The following is an 18,139-nucleotide window of genomic DNA, read 5'->3' on the forward strand; positions in this document are numbered from 1 at the left end:
ATATAGCTATCATAATAAAATTCTAATTCAAAATATATATTTTTTATTGAAAGACCATTTTTATATTAAAATTATTTGTTATTGATAAAATATGTCTAAAGTAAATGGATATACCTAATATTCTTTTTATATATGGATTACTTATATAGTGATAATTATGTTCCCATACTCATATACACAATTTTATAAAATAGTATATGGTACCATTATTCTATTTATTTTTTTTATAAACATATCTAATTTACTATTAATTCGAGTGTTTTTTTAATTTATATATTCGGTTATGCTATTGAATTGTATATAAGCTATACACCTATGCATGTGCATGCTTCACCGTACTAAGCTCATCACTTAAAAATTTGATACTATTTGTATTAACCAAAATCATATGGTCGTTTTTTTTATTTACATTTTAATATTTTAAGAAAACAAATATTTAAAAAGAGCTATACGTGATGTTATATAAAAATGTTATAAATGAAATATTAAAAAATAAAAAAAATACCGAAATATAAAAAGGGCGAGGCTTCCCCACTTTAATAATTTTCATATTATTTTACACAAATAAAAATATAAATTTAAAACATAAATAATTTTATATTTAATAATTTAAAGTAAAATAATTAATAAACTATAAAGTTTAACATTAATTACGCATGTATATAATATAACTAATACAACATATAAATCATTTGTAATAATTCATTAAAAAAAAATATAACATTTTTCAAATTTTTACTTTTATTTCCATAATTTCATGATGTTATTTTGAATAGGTGCCGAGAATACCGATGTGTCATCATTTTTATTTTATGTTCATTGAATATATAGCTGCTCGATTTTTATTATATTTTATAATTCTATTTTTGAGAGATATGTTTTTCATTCCAATATAGCAACAATATCAGTCTATTTTTTTTTCTATGTATGTATAATATTATAGCACGCATTAGTATTGCATTCTGTTTCAATATAATTTTCGTAATTATCTTGGTAATTATCATCACTATTATTGTTATTAGAATTTTTTTCGTCATATGCTATTTTTTCGTTTGAATTTATGTCCTCGTTCATATATTGTGTTGAATCACTTATGTATTTATTTTCTTCACTAAAATATAATTTATCACATTCTAATTGAGGTGTGTGGCTGTTTATGCATTTATCACTATTTTGAGCATAGGAATTTTGATATTGGAAAAAAAGATTAGTTATATAGTCGCTTTTAATTTGGTTATCATCTATAGCACTATTATTTAAATAGTAATCACAATATTGATTATATAAATGGTTAAATTCATCTACATTTTCAATAATATGAATATTATCATTATTGGATTTTCCATTAGTTGGTGTTGTGGCGTCATTTTCAGGAGTGTTATAACATTGGCTTGTATTCTTACTATCATTATTAATACAATTTTCCGTATTATTATTACTAGTCCTATTATTATTGCTAATAGTGGTATTTCTATTACTATTTTTACAATTATTATTTCCTAAATAATTAGTATCACATATATTTTGATGATCTAAAAAATTCATAGCATAGTTATTATCCATTTTCAGTGAGTTATAAATATGTTCATTATGGTAACTATTCATATTTTTTTTATTTTTAATTAAATGATCATAATTATTCATGCTCTTGTATTCAGAATCATTTTCATGGATATTCATTTTACAAATGGAATTGTTAGAAGATTCAGGCAATACATTACTAGATATCATTTTATTGCAATCCATATTATTATTTATATATTCATGGCAATTTGTACATATAGTTAAAAAATCATTTATTTTATATTTTATTTCATGGGTACATTGTTTTTCCTCACTATCAGAATTAAAATTATAAGTACAAAATATCTCGTTCATATTATTTTTTTCTTGTGTAACATCAGATATTTGTGATTTAAAAGGGGTAGAATTTTCATTTTTCAATTTTTCATTGATTGCTTGCAAATTTAAAATACTATTGTATATATTAGTAGATTCGTTGCAATATTCATTTTCTATAAATTGAGGATTTTCATTATGGCTAGAAGAAAATGGAAAATAATCTTTAAAATCATTCTTATTATGATCTACTTTATTTTTTTTTAAATAATTGTTTCCATCTTTACACGGTTCACTATCGACTAATAAGTTTTCATTTACGATGCTGCTACTTGAAGTCTTATCATTTTCAGCATTTCCATTATTTTCATTTTTTGAGGGATTTTCTCTTTTATTAGCATTTCGACCTTTATTTTTTTTCTTGTTATTATTAGTAGTGTTATTGTTTTGGTTATCAGCATTAGTATCATTTTTATCTTTATTACTGGAAAAAATATTTGCAATATTTTTTACATATTTCATTATGCCACCACTTTCATTATATAGTTCATTTTTGTTCATATTTGTTTGGGCTACATCATTTTGATAATTTCCATTTATATCATTTGGATCTATTTTTTTTTTCTTTTTTTCCTTTTTATTTGTATCGTCATTTTTTTGATCATTAACATTCTCAATTAAATTATTTTCGAGATAATTACTTATATTATTTTCATTTAAATTATAATTTAATTTTTCTATATGCTCTAACAAGTATTTTTTTTTATCATAGTCTAATTCTGTTGATATTAAACCTTCATTAGCTTCTATACCAAGATATTTTTTATCATCAATATGATGTGTGGGTAAATTTGCATTATAATTCATATCAAAATTATTATTTGCATGATTAAATGTAGTATTTAATATATTATTATATGCATCATGCGTATTATTGGAATTTATGTCATTATTATTATTAAATGTATTTTCGTTAAAATGTGAAATAACATATGGATGGTTAAAATAAGATTTGTCATAATTTTGATGGTCATAATAATTGTTAACATAATAACAAGTACTTGCATTACTATTACTACCATTTTTATTACTATTATTATCATTAGTATCATTATTATTTCCACTAGTATTAGAATTGCTATTATTATTATTCTCCTCATTATTTAGATGGTTATCATTACTATCTTTGGCGTCATTATTATTAATAGTATTCACATTAGTATTATCACAATATATTTTATTAAAATTATTATTCAAACTATTTTCATCAATTGAGTTTTCTATATTATAAAACCCATAAGAATGGTCATTTCTTTGCTTCAATATATCTTGTCGATTATTTATATTATCATTACCAGTTATGCCTCTATTTAGTATATCGTTATTGTTCGATTGCTGAGGTTTGTATCTTTGTATATTTGATACATTTTCATCATATATCAATACTGAGCATTCTCTTACTATTGAATTAGATACTATAGTCGAACCAACTGAATCCAACGGAACTGAAGAATCTATTAAAATGTTTTCCGAATTATTAATTTTTCCTTTTGGTCCCATATTTTTTTTCTTTTTGCAATTTTGTTTATACAATAAAGCTCCTTGGGTTTTTTTAGTATTATTATCATTTGATATTATCATATCAAGATTTTCATCTTTCCAATATTTATTATTGTCATTATTATTACTTGCTTTTCTTTTATTAGTCTTTTTGGATTCATTGGTTTTACAATTTTCATTTAATGTCATATTTTTTTTTCTATTGTTTACAGTAGTATTGTATTTATTTAATACTATATTAGTTTCATCTTTATTATTGCTCAAATAATAATCTTGGTTTGCCTCTAAAAATACGCCATCATTATTGCTACTACTATTGTTATTTTTACCATTTTCTAGAATAATATTATCATAAGAATTATTTAGAGTCATATTTTTTTGTTTATGGTTTTCTTTAATTTCAACTTGAAAGCCTGAATCATTATTTATAATATCAATGCCATGATTTATGATTCCATTATTCAAAAATTGCCCATTTTGTTGAAATATATTGCTGCTATTACTTATTTCGGAACCTATTATTGACACCGAGGTTCTTATATTAATAATATCATTGTGGCTATAACTTAATGCATGGTTGTCTAAAATAGGACTATTATTCTTATCATTGTTATTGATACCATTTATACAATTGCTTAAATTAGTTACAAACACATCTTGGCTATTTTTTATCATTGGATCACAATCTAAAGAAGGATTTATTTCACTATTACACTCCTTTGCATTATTATTTTCATCGAAATATAATAACTCATTCTCATCATGCGATTTATTTTTCTTTTTCGAATGAACGTGATATTTTTTTTGTAATAAATCGGGGTTTTTAACTAATCTAAGGCACAACAATTTTTTAGACCATTCACTACGAACCCATGTATTGCCTTCTTTTATTAATGTTTTCCATCCGCATTCACATTTCATTTTAACTTTTGTACCATCATTACTTAACCATTGGCTCATGTACATTTTTTGTTGGCAAGAATTACATATTATTAATGGGACTGGTTTTTTCCACCTTGGACTTCTAACCCAATTATTATTTTTTTTCAAAAAGTTTTTAAAGCCACATTTACATAATAATTTTACTTTTGATCCTATATCATCTAGCCATGTATGTACCCACATTTTAGAATTGCATTCTTCACATAAAATTTGAGGTGCTTTTCTTTGTTTAATATTACCTCGCCTTGACCAAAACGAATTTGTTCTATCATAATTTCGACTACCACATTCACAAACCATTATAATTTTTGTTTTATCTTTATCAAGAAATCTATTAGTTATTAACATTTCTTTACATTTCGTACAAAATAAATGAGGGGCTTTTGGTTTTAGTTCATTTTTTTCATCATAATAACAATTTATTACTTGTTTCCATTCACTACCATCATTTATATATTTACTGTAGCCACATAAACAATAAAAAGTTATCTTATATTCATTTTCTTGCGCCATATTTTTATCAAGTATTTTATTAAAAGTATTAATGTCAATATAATTTACATGCTTCGAGGATTCATTCAATGCTTTATTATCTTTTTCATCATTATTATCGGCATTTTCAATCTTATCATTTTTATTAACAGCATCATCAATAATTTTATTATCATTAGTAGAATCATTCATATTACTCGAAATTTTGTTAATATTTTCATCATTGTTTTCGTTTTTCTTTGGCGCTATTTGTATTTTATAAGCATATAAGCAATTCGAGCATATTAAATTTTCTTTTTTTTCTAAAAGGTCTGTTAAATTGCCAATAAAGTTTTCATCTTCAATAGAAGGAATATTAGCATCATCAATTTTTGCTAATGTGTCTATATTATTGTATATTTCTTTACATTTTTTATAATATTCCTCAAAGGTCATTTTTATTTTTACTTTTTTCTCTCCAGATTTTTCAGATTTCTCTTTTTTCATCTTAAATATATTTACGTTTCGTTTTTTTTTTTCCTTTTTCGTTATTAAATCACCATTCTCATCATTATCATTTCGATTTTTTAATTCATCCTCACTTGTAAAATTTTCTGTTTTTATTTCATCAATTTTAATAGGACATTTTTTAGCCATCATCATATCTCCTTGTGTTATATTAGCATCCTTAATTGAATTTTTTTTTGGAGAATTTTTGGGCTCTCTTTTTGTAGTTCTTTTTGCTGTATTACCCGTTCCTTGGTTAGTCGAATTAAGCTTAGTTATACTATTTTTCCTTTTTGATGTTATTTTTACATTACCACTTATTAGAATATTATTCCCATATGGCTCAATATTAGCCATATTAATATTATTTGATAGGCCCTGATCCAATTCCGAACTATTTGTATTATTACCATTATATGCAAGCATTGAACAGGTAATTATATTATTTTCATTTAAATGCTCATTTGTTAATTCATGCTTAACATGTATATGATTGTTTAATATATTATTATTATATTCAGTATTTAAAATTACTTGATTGTTATTATTATTTGCTTGCAAATTTATTTCATTATTGATTCCGAAATTTAAACTATTGTTTTCTATTGAATCATTACCCAATTCGTTTGAAATAATATTATTTTTATTCTTATTTTTAGGAGTCCTCCTTTTTCTAACTGGGCCATTTTTGGGTTCGTTTGATTCCCCATTTATTACGACATCAACCTGCTTATTACCAACTTGGTTATCATATATTAAGTTGCTATCATTATTATCTTTTGTCTTTTTCTCTCTTGTCTTTCTTCTTCCGGGTTTCTTTTTTCCTGTATTTAATTCGGCAGTTTCAATTTCTCCATTTTTCAATATTTCTTCACTTTTTATTCTCACCATTTGATTATCTATTCCGTTTAATTGATTCGATAAGTGAAAACCATTTGGATTAGTACAATCCCCCACTTCATTACTATGATTTTGAAAATTCATGCCAGAAATAGAAAATGTATTTTCTCTTTTTATTCCATAAGTGGATAATCTTATGTCTTTATTTATATTAAAATTCGAAAACGAGTCTTCTTTTAAGTTTTCATTTGCTATATTTTTATCATCTACATTGCTCAGGGGTAAATTTAACATGTCACTACCATTATTATTTTTCGAAATATGTGAAAAATCGCATCCTTTTTCATGTTGGTTGTAATTCATGTTTATAGCATTTAATGCTTCATTGGGAATATATTCATTATTTATAGGCATAATATAATCAGTATTATTTTTCTCGGCTCTGATTATATATGATTGGTACATACCACTATTAGAAATATCATTCATATTATTATTACTATCATCATTTTTATAATTCCCTGATATATTATTAGCATATTTTTGTTTTATATCCATATTTTTTCCTACTCCGTTTATAGACTTATCTATATCTTCTTCATTTTTAGTCATTAAATTATTTGCTCGTTTTGGAATTTCGTCATTTTGGGTATTTGTTTGAATAGTATTTGCTGAACTATTAATATTATCATCATCATTTTCTGCATTTGCTAATTTTTTAAGCTTTCTTTTTCGTCTTAATGTTTTTCTCATTTTTAATATTTTTTTATTTTTTTTTTCAAAATATAGAACAGTTTTGTATAATTCGTCATCTTCATTTATAGTTGTAAATTCTGATTCATTATTTAATATCATCTTTTTAAATTCGTTTTTTTTTAATATCATTTCTTCGATTTCTGTGTCATATTCATCAGCATATGTGTTACTATTATTGTCACTATCATTACCTTTATTTTCAGTGCTTCCATTTTTGGAAATGCAATCTGTTCTCATTTCGCTACCTTCTATATGCTCGCTACTATTTTCTTTAATATCATTATTTGGTAATAAATTTTTATTTCCTGATAACGCATACAGCTGCTTAATGAACTTTTCATTACTATCTTTTGATAGGTCGGTGTTACAATAAATGTTATTAAAATCGTTACACTTAGTACTTATACTATCTTTGCTATCACTACTTATATTATTTGGGAATGCATTATATATGTTCATGGAATTTTCTTTTTCATCATTATATATATAATTTTTTTTATAAAATTGTGAAAAGTTGTATAGTTTATTATTAGGGTCATATTCAGCCATATTGTTATTAGCTTCTATATAATGAGTATTATTTAAATTACTATATTCTATATTCATATTTTTTTCCTTCGCATTATCACTATCTCCTATACTACTAATAGCAACAGTAGTAGTACTATTTCCATCGCTATTGTTATGATTTATGGTACTATTATCTTCATCATTATTATAGTTATTATTACCCATATTTATTTCATTTTCAGAATATTTATTATTTATATCGTTCAAATTCTTCAATTGGTCCGTATTGTTGGGTATTACATTTATATTTGAATCTTTTGTAATAAGCGAATTATTTTTTATATCATTGGGGTTGCTATAATATAACTCTGAGTTTAATATTTTATTTTCTATTAAGTTATAGCATGTTTTATATACATAATTTGCATATTTATTATAATTTTCTTGGATATTTATTTTATCATTATAATTCTCATTCTTTATGGCATTACCTTCCTCATCAGTATTAATATTATTATTATGAATTAAATTGCCAATGTTTAAGCTCATTCCATTATTTGCATGATTTATATCATGAAGTTGGGTTATATTATTTATTTTCTCTGAAAACTCGTCTTGTGCTATATTTTCAATAGAGTTATTATATAACCCTGTTTGGTTATAATAATCAATATTAAAATAATTTTCAGTGTTTAAATTTTTTAAATCTATCTTATTTTCCAAATAATTTAAATAATCTGGTTTTAATGCGTCATGCTGAAAATTTTTATCGTCATTAAGTTTGTTGTTTTCGCTCTTATTATCATTATTATTATCACTATGGTTGTTATTTATTGCGGTGATACCATTTATGTTTCCTATATCCATTGTATCCTCATAATTAATACCACTTCCCAATTTCATATTAACATCATAATCTTCGATATCACTATTTTTTATATTATTATTAGTGCTGAAATTCTCGTTAGCATGGTCTACATTTAGAATACAGTCATTCATTTTATCACCATGCATATCTTTAATATTGTACGAGTCAATATTTGGATACTTTAAATGTTCGCCTTTGTTTTCATTTAAATTATTATAATAAGAAGGATGCGTAAAATCAAGGTTTTTTTTTTGTTTTATATCAGGTAATATGCTATTTAAGCTATTCGGCAAATTGGTATTATCCTTACCTTCTGGATTTTTAATAGAATTATTATTTTCTATATTAATACTGTTATTTTCATAACACAATTTATTTAGTTGTTCATAATTTATTTCACTATGTAACATGCAATCATTATTTATATCTCTATATATTATATTTTTGGGAATATTAGGAAAATTTTCTTCTCTATAATAATTTATTTTCCTTTCACTACTATTATTGTCATCATTAAAATTTAAATTATTATTACTACTATTACTGTTGGTAATACTATTACTATTCCCAGTGTTATTATCAAAAATATAATTTACGTTATATTTTTCTATGGATTCTTTGGATAATAAATTATTATAATTTCTCAAAATATTAGTATCTTTTATATCCATATATTTATGTAAATATATATCATTAGTTATATGTAAATTTTCTAAACTATCTATATTTTCTATAGGTATTTCCCGATTTACATAATTATATAAAGTATCATTTCTATTATATTTTAAATTTTCATATGATTTATTATTATATTTTAATTCTCCTTCCTTGTTATTTATCATTTCTATATTATTGTATGCATTCGACAAATCGGAGTTTGTGCCGTATATCATTTCGGAATTATTATTATTGCTTAACTTATTATTTATATTATTATTAATATTACTAGCATTTGGAATATTTACAATTAAATTATTTTTTTTATTCTGATTTATTTTTAAATTTTCAAAGTTTTTATTATATAAAGAAAATGCATTATTTGGGTTTTTATCTACATCCATATTTTTTCCCTCTTCAATTTTCCTTAAATTAGTTCTTTCTATATATAAATACATGTAGTGAATAAATAAAATTTATTTGAAACAATTTTTCTATACACTATTTTGTTACTTATACAAATATATATTTTTTCCCTCCTATTATACACTGTTGGACTCCTTTTAACCTTAGTTGTTTTTTTTCCAAAGCATTTTACTGTTTTGTAAAATTCTACATGTAAATCCACTTATCGATATTTTTCATGTACATAAAAATCTATATCATGTTTTCCCTTTTTTACAAAAATTATATTATTTCATAAAAATAATAATAAAATAAAACTTAAAAAAAATTATTTATAAATATAATAAAACTCAAATTAATAATTTCTACATAATATAATAAAAATATGTATAATTATAAAAAAAAGGTTCTATATTAGCATGAGTTACTTCCACAAGTGCTTATGCATAATATATACCAACTTTAAAGTTTTTTAATAATATTAAATTAAGCAAGAATCAAAACATAGAGTAATAAAAAAAATAGATAAATAATCTGTTATCTGAGGTACTATATAACTATAAATCGTATTTATAGATATATATATGCAAAAATTCATTATATACAGTATATATTTTATGCTTGTTTAAAACAATACACATAAAAAATTGCAAATAATATAACAACTAAATTGGGTCACCTCTACGAACGCACATAAATCTACAAACTGTAATTCATGTAGAATAAAAAAAATAGTTTTGTTCACGTGAAAAAATGTTTAAAATCGCTTAAATACAATAAATATGCGTATGCTTTATTAAAATACGCCTTAAAAAAATATATATATACATACATATATATAAACAAAAAATATGTCAATATAGAAATGGATATGTAACATTACTTATATCCAAATATATATTTAGTAATTTACAAAGGAACAAAAACGAAAATACAAATACAATTTTAAATATTCTCGAACTAAATGAATCATTAATTCTCTATCATTTGCATATAATCAAAAAATATATACAATAAAATAAACATATTGTATAATCTTATTTAGTTTGATGCACGATATATAGGAATAAAAAATCATACTAATAAAAACAGACACATGCATATTTATATGTAGAATTTTAAATTTGTATACACATTCAATGCGAATAAAAATATACAATATATTGAAATGTTTAAATAGGTATTACTTCAAATAGTAAATTAATTATGTAATACGTGTATAAATATGAAATATAATATATACATATATATATTATAAAATTAAAAATGAAATAAGCATATATAAATACAAAACGCAATATTTCTAAAAAAGTTGTAATATATTATTAGGTGTTACTAACATATATTGATTTGTAATATCTTCATAATAAATAAACAATGCAAATATTAAAAGATATCATATGTATAATTAATAACAGTAAGCTCTTTATTATTAAGCCTTACTAAATAAAACGATATTTTTTTAGCCTTTTTTCAAAATTAAAAAATTCCAATAAAATCATATATGTAAAACATTTATATAATTATTATGAATATTTTTTTTTATTTTTACATGGAAAAGTTTTTTATTCCTATATAATATTATAAATGTAAGTATAGATTTTTTTTTTTTTTTTTAATGAGGTGTACTACTTGGTGTATTTTTTTTTATATAAGTATTATTTATTTTTTTTTTTATTTTGTTTGTGTATTAATATTAAATGTTTATATACATTATATATATTTAATCCTTTATTTTATGTCGTATTGTTATATTTTTTTTTACATGTATTTTATTATATATGCATATATTTTAATAGCAAGATCCATGTTAGAATATTTTCATTTCCAGCGGTACCCACTAATAAAACACGCAATTTCATGCCAAATATAGCTTTTCGTATTTTTTAAAAAATAAAATTATAGCATAGACAAATATATTTATACATATTATATATTTAAAAATTGGTATATTATATATATAAGAGCACGCATTTGTTTAAAACATATTCATATTTCTTTCTTAATTGTGTAGTATCGGTGTACGATATTAAATTTTATAATATGCATATATATATACACTATGTGCTCAAATATATATCTATACATAAGAATATACATGCATTTTTATAAATGTGCTTATTATATTTATATTTTCATTATTCTACAAATAAAATTTTATATCAAAACAAAAAAATAACAACATTTTAAAAATTCATAGAAATATAAAGGACATTATTAAATTTAAACAAGCTGTTCACAATGGTTTAATAAATAACATTCATATATATAAGCAAAAAATAATAAAATATGATAAAGATAGCTTTTTTGATTTTTACATCATCCAAATGAATATATATGTATATGTATATTATAAGGATGTGAAAAAATTATAATATTTAAGATATTATCTAAAAGATGTATTATTATATAACTATTAATATTTCATATCCCCTGTGCATGGCTTAACTGCTATTCTACAATACTCTTTAAACCAATTAAAAACCAATAATAATTTTATAAATATCTATATTTTTTATGTACATTGCAACAACATAACTCGAATCATGAAGCAAAGTATGCTATATATGAATAACTTAGCTGCTTATTTAAAAAAAATAGTTTCCTTTGGATAATACTATGCTTTCCTTTACTATGTATATGCACATTGCATATAAAAATATTAATATTTTGGTGGGTCTCATTTTTTCTTATAATTTTTTAGTTTTATGAAAAAATAATGATGTGGAAATTTCTCATCGTATACAATACGCAATTGTTTAAATAAGAAAAAGTGCAAATAGTAATAAAAATGAATAATATTTATATCTGGGTTTTGTAAAATATAGGTTTCTTTACGATTTTCCATTTTAAGTTTTGAATTTTTTTTCTCTCTATACACAAAAATAAATATATTTATTATTTTCCTTTTTTCTTTATTTCTTTTGATCGACATAACGAATTAATGTGCATATACTGCTATAGTTCTATATTTCGATTTATACATAAATAAATATATTTTTACACTTATATATGCAAGCCTTTTTCTTTTCATAATATTTCTACAATACTCGTTGGACTAAACTGATATGCACAAAACATTTTGTTCACGAAAAAGACTGTAATCGACCAATGCACTAATTTACAACTATGTAAAATTTTATATATCCTTTATATAATGCTATTATGTGCATTTGCATTTTTATATAGAAAATGAAAAATTTTAAGAAGTTTGCTTTCTATCATTATCATTTTTTTTAATCGAGATATAACATATGCTCAACGAATTTAGTAAATTATTTTCCTCAAAAATGCCTTGAATATTGCTTATACTACATTAGAAAAGATATAGGCAATAATTCACAACTTTTCTTATTTATACAAATATATTATTGAAAAAGGCAAATAAAATGAGTTCCTATTAAAATGCATCGTATATATTCGCATCTATTTCCTTTTTGTTATTTTTTACAAACACCCATAAAGACGAGAAATTAGTAAATGACAACCTTTTTATTAATCTGCCCTTTATAATATATATATTTTTTGCAGGACTAAAAACATATACCATAAATAGAGTATATTAGTACAATTTCATATGTTCTTTAAATTGTTATATTATTTTTAAATCTATATTTCATACATATATATTAGAAGATTAAGAAACAAGTAAGCATGCTAAAACATTTTTAAGTTTATATACATATATACTATAATTTCTCTTTACATTTTCGACATGTCTTTTCAATTTTTATATGTACTGAAACATAAATGCATCAATGCATACATGTAAAAAATATATATATATGGATATACATACCTATATATAAATACATACATGCATTTATCATATGTTTAAAAACATTTAAAAAAAAAATGTACACATTATTTAAAAACAATTTTCTATAATTTTTTCACAATTTCTAAAAATTAATCTCCATAATGAATCATATTCAAATATATCATACTTTTCGAAGATTTTTTTTAAACACAAATAAAATTATGTGACATTCATTTCAATTTTTACAATACAGCAGTTTATTCACATGAATTTGACGAAATAAAAATTTAAAAAATGCTTATATATATGTACGTGTGATTTATCAAATATAAGTAAAAACATATGATTATACTTATGCACCACTGGTAGTGTATTTTGTTACAGCTTTGGTACCTTCTGAAACAGCGTGTTTTGATAATTCACCAGGTAAAAGTAATCTAACTGCAGTTTGAATTTCACGTGATGATAAAGTTCTTTTTTTATTGTAACGAATTAATCTAGTTGCTTCAGTGACTAATCTGTCAAAAATATCATTGATAAATGAATTCATAATGTTCATGCTTTTTTTCGTTACTCCTGTTTCTGGGTGGACTTGTTTTAAAACTTTAAAAATGTAAAGTGAAAAAGATTCTGTTCTTCTTTTTCTTTTGTGCCTTGGGCCCAAGGTTTTTCCTGCAGTTTTCTTTGCAGCCTGTGATTTTTGTGCTGGTCCTTTTCCTGACATTTTTGTATATTATGGGAAATAATATATAAATTTTTTTTAAATATTTATTTTAAATAATTTTTTTTATTTAAACAATTTTTTCGATTTCACACTATTTTTTATACGAAAATTCAATTAATATATTTTTCCGAACGTATTTATTCAAAATATAAATGAAAAAAAAAAATAAATTATTTATTTTTATAAAAATGAATAATAAAAAATAAAATAAATAAATAATTAATAAAAAAAATAATTATTATGGTTCTTTACAAAAAAAAAACTTAACAAAAGGTAAATAGTATAATTTTTCTTAAACATTAAACATTGTTTTGTGTAAAATAAAAAATATATATATTTTTAAATTAAGTTTTAATACATACTATAAAGAATATTAAATTGTATATAATAAAAATATCCAATACAATATAATTTTCTTTTATGGAACTTTACGTATACGCATTATTATTACACAATTGCATATATATACGCATATATAGTGCTAATATTGCATATATTAATTATATTGTTATTATTATGTATATGTATTATAATGATATTATATATATAAAAGCAATATATTTATTTAATCATATGCAATATACAAATATTATTATATAATAAATTTATATGTTTTTTAATATGCGCACACTGTCTTCATATATTTAAATTCGAAAAAAAAAAAATTATACTTTCGTAATTAATTAAATCGTGCTACAACGAGTTGTATATACAGTATACACAAATATTTGTATATATATTCATTTATTTTTTTATAATTTCAAACAATTAATAAAAAAATTGTATTTACAATTGTTGTTTTCCTATTACATATACTAATATATATAAATTTGTTTATTCAAAAAAACATTATGAATGTTTAATTACAATATTTTGTTATATTCTATATTTTTATATATTTTTTAAGGTGATTATAAGATGGTACAGAAATTTTTTTGGTTATAATTGTTGTGCACCAACTGTTCTTTTGAAAAACACAGTTGTGCACCCGTTTTTTTTATTTATATAATTTTTTATTTGATAGCATGTTGCTTTTATTTTTAAAATTTGTTCTTTTACTGTTATTTTATTCATTTCCCATTAACCCGTTATGCATAAATCAAAATCAACATATTCAAATTCAAAAAAAAAAAAAAATAAAAGCAAAAAACACCAAAAAAATTCATATTTACACGTTATACATTTATTGTAATTTTCTAAGGCATTTTACAAAACTGTTCGTTTAAAATATGCAAAATATAAAATATTTATATCCTTGGTATACAATAAATAATGTGTTTAACCAAAAATTGCTTGACCCACATAAAATTATTATTTTAGGAATGAAGAACATTCTATTTTATTTGTAATTTTTATTTTTATAACATCTTCAACGAATGATATATTGTATTAAATATTTTATTCTTTTCCTTTCATTTGTCTTTTTTTAATGCGAGAATGAACACCAATGGTATTTCCCTTCGTACTTAAATGGTGACTACACAGGTTAATGTATTTAAACGTATTTTGCGTATTTATGAATCCTAAGCACATTTGTTTATTTTTAAATGCAATTAAATAATTATTTGTTTATGTATCATAATATCATATTCAATATTATTAGTAAGTATTGTGGTTTTAAATTTTTGGTGAAAAGGATTATTAAACCACATATGTAACTAATTTTATTTATAACGAATTTTGAAGAGCGGCCTGTTACAAATGGTGTTCGATAATTTGTTCTCATTTAGGTTTATAGAGGATGAAAATTTTTTTAATTCCTATTATATCAAATATTCAAAAAAAATATATCCACATATAAATATGTACTTTGTAACTTAATTTATTTTTTATGAAATAGGCTGCTATATGTAGTTGCAAATTTAAAAGCGCGAAAAAATTATAAAAATATAGGGTGGTCAAAATTATTTATTGAGATAAGCACTTGAATATGCTTGTTTTACTCGTTTGGGGGGTCTTTTTTGGTGTGCACAATAAATCATATGAAAAATAGTTACATATAAAGTCAAAATAAACTTTGCATATCCATGTATTTAATAGCGTGTGTACGGATTTAACATCATGTAACACAATGTATTGTATAAAGTTTCGCCAAAAATTGAAATAGTTTCATTATATGCATAAAAAGGTTTCACTATTTAAATTGTTATTTTACATTTATGTTTTATATGTTGCAATTCTTTTTATACATTTAAATTACAAAAATTATAGAATTGGGGATAATAAAAGAAAAAATCATATGAATAAAGAAAGCCCTCACAATTAATTTAATGCAAAAATATGTGTAAGCTTCTTTCAAATATATGACATTTGCTACAACTTCAATTAATTTAAGTTTATTTATTTTGCTATTATCGCATTTTTGCTGTAATTTTTAAAATGCTTCATTAATTTTTGAAAAAACATGTTGCGTTGCAAAATTAGATATGTAATTATTTTTTTTTTGTTCCAATAAATCGAATTCTGCACCTCTTTGTTTATCCACATATGGAATAATGAAATTTCCCACCAAATCTTTGACAATGAATTTATTATGTTCATCATTTTGATTGTCCAACGAATTATAAATTTCATTTAATTGTTCTGTTTTTTTTTTAGTTCGAATTAATGCTTCTTCTTTTGATGAATCATTTATAGCTTTAGTTAAAATGTCTTCTAGATATGAATCAACGGTTTGATTATTTAATCCCATAATTTCGTTAAATAAATAGTCTTCTTTTTCTCTTAATAATAGTTCGGCTTGTCTTTTTCCTTTTTCTTTACATTCTTTCAATCGTCTCTCTCTTTCAGCATATTTAACTAAGATAGCAATTTTTCTTTCTTCTTCATATTTTTCTAATTCATTAGATAAGGAATCTAATAATTCTGATGTATATTTTCCTTGCATATTTTCAAGATATGCATCAATTTTTATTTCTTCAAGATTTTCTTTCTCAAAAGCTTCTTTTTCATGTGAACTATATTGGTCTATTTTTGCATAAGTTTTTAATTCTTCAATTAAATCAATACAAGAATGTTTTCCATCATCCATAAGTTTTTTGATAGCTTTTCCTCTTAATAAATTTTGTAAATATAAGACATTTTTTTCAAAAGTGTCTTCTTCACTACTTTTTATATCTATAGATGGGAAGTTAATTTTTATACACTGCATTTTTTTTGCTGTTTTATTTGTATCACTTATTAAATAGTCGTCACATGTATATTGTTTTTCTTCTTTATTTAAATATCTATAAAATGTATCAATAACATCTTTGTTTTTTTTCTTTTCATATTTTGACAATTTATCATATTTCTTATCTTTATACATAGAATCTAATGATTTATTAAATGTGTTAGTCAAGGAATCTATATCATTGTAATTTAATAAATTATCGATTTTGTTTGAAGTTGGTTCATCTATTTTTGGAGGAATAATTCCACTTCTTTCTAATTCTAAGTTATAGTTTGATGTATAATCATTCATATCATCTATTATATCTGTTTTTTGATTAAAAACTGTTTTTAAATTATTTTTTTTTTGAATAAATTGATTTCGAATATCTTTAGCTTTTTCCTTTTCAAAATTTTCGATAATTTGATCTTTATTTTTATCTCTATTTTGTATTACTTTTTCTACTTCATAAAATATTTTATCTGCTTTTTCTGTATCTCTTTGAATTATAACTTTTTTTAATAATTTCATTTTTTTCTCTTGTAATTCTTTTATTCGTTTTTCTCTATCAGCCCATTCGTGATATTCAATTTTCTCGAGAATTTGTCTTTTTTCTTCAAAATCTTTTATATCATCATTTTTTTTTAATCGATCCTCTAACCTTCTTTTTTCTTTTAATTTTCTAATAATTTGAATATTTTCATTATTTATAGTTAAATTATTTTCTAAACATATATTTGCTAATTCTTTTAGTTCATTTCTTTTGTCGATATCATTTTCTTCAACTATTTCATTGTCTAAATCATCACTTAAATTGCTGCTACCCTCATCTGTAGCAATATATTTATTATCTTCTGTTTCTTCAATTAGTTCTGTCTTATTTTTCGTTTCACCCACTTTCAATTTAGTACCTTCTTTTTTATCATTAGATATTTTATTTTTATAATAATTATCATTATTATCTTTATTTCTATAATCCCCATAATTTTTATTTTTTCGGTTTCTGTCTACTATTATATTTTCATCATTTTCATTTGTAATCTTTGAAGAATGGTTTGTATTATAAGTACTCATTTTTTTTAATCAAATATACATATATTATGAAAAAAAGAAATATACATATGGAGGTGGAAATGAAAAGAATATTTC

The 18,139-nt window shown here is 22.2% G+C and overlaps 3 protein-coding genes across 3 annotated transcripts; all 3 read right to left on the bottom strand.

The window, feature by feature from the left end:
- Positions 1-921: 921 nt before the first annotated feature.
- Positions 922-9,408, bottom strand: PCHAS_1422300 (conserved Plasmodium protein, unknown function; the record flags this gene model as incomplete). Its single annotated transcript, XM_733654.2, has 1 exon — positions 922-9,408. The coding sequence occupies one exon, from the start codon at positions 9,406-9,408 to the stop codon at positions 922-924; it is 8,487 nt and encodes a 2,828-aa protein (XP_738747.2).
- A 4,059-nt stretch (positions 9,409-13,467) lies between these two features.
- On the bottom strand, positions 13,468-13,839 carry PCHAS_1422400 (histone H2B variant, putative; the record flags this gene model as incomplete). Its single annotated transcript, XM_732287.1, has 1 exon — positions 13,468-13,839. The coding sequence occupies one exon, from the start codon at positions 13,837-13,839 to the stop codon at positions 13,468-13,470; it is 372 nt and encodes a 123-aa protein (XP_737380.1).
- A 2,374-nt stretch (positions 13,840-16,213) lies between these two features.
- Positions 16,214-18,064, bottom strand: PCHAS_1422500 (MAATS1 domain-containing protein, putative; the record flags this gene model as incomplete). The annotated part of the gene is made up of 1 exon (XM_727545.2): positions 16,214-18,064. The coding sequence occupies one exon, from the start codon at positions 18,062-18,064 to the stop codon at positions 16,214-16,216; it is 1,851 nt and encodes a 616-aa protein (XP_732638.2).
- Between the last annotated feature and the right edge of the window lie 75 nt (positions 18,065-18,139).

The sequence above is a fragment of the Plasmodium chabaudi genome (assembly GCF_900002335.3).
Source record: "Plasmodium chabaudi chabaudi strain AS genome assembly, chromosome: 14".
NCBI classification, from domain to species: Eukaryota; Apicomplexa; class Aconoidasida; order Haemosporida; family Plasmodiidae; genus Plasmodium; species Plasmodium chabaudi.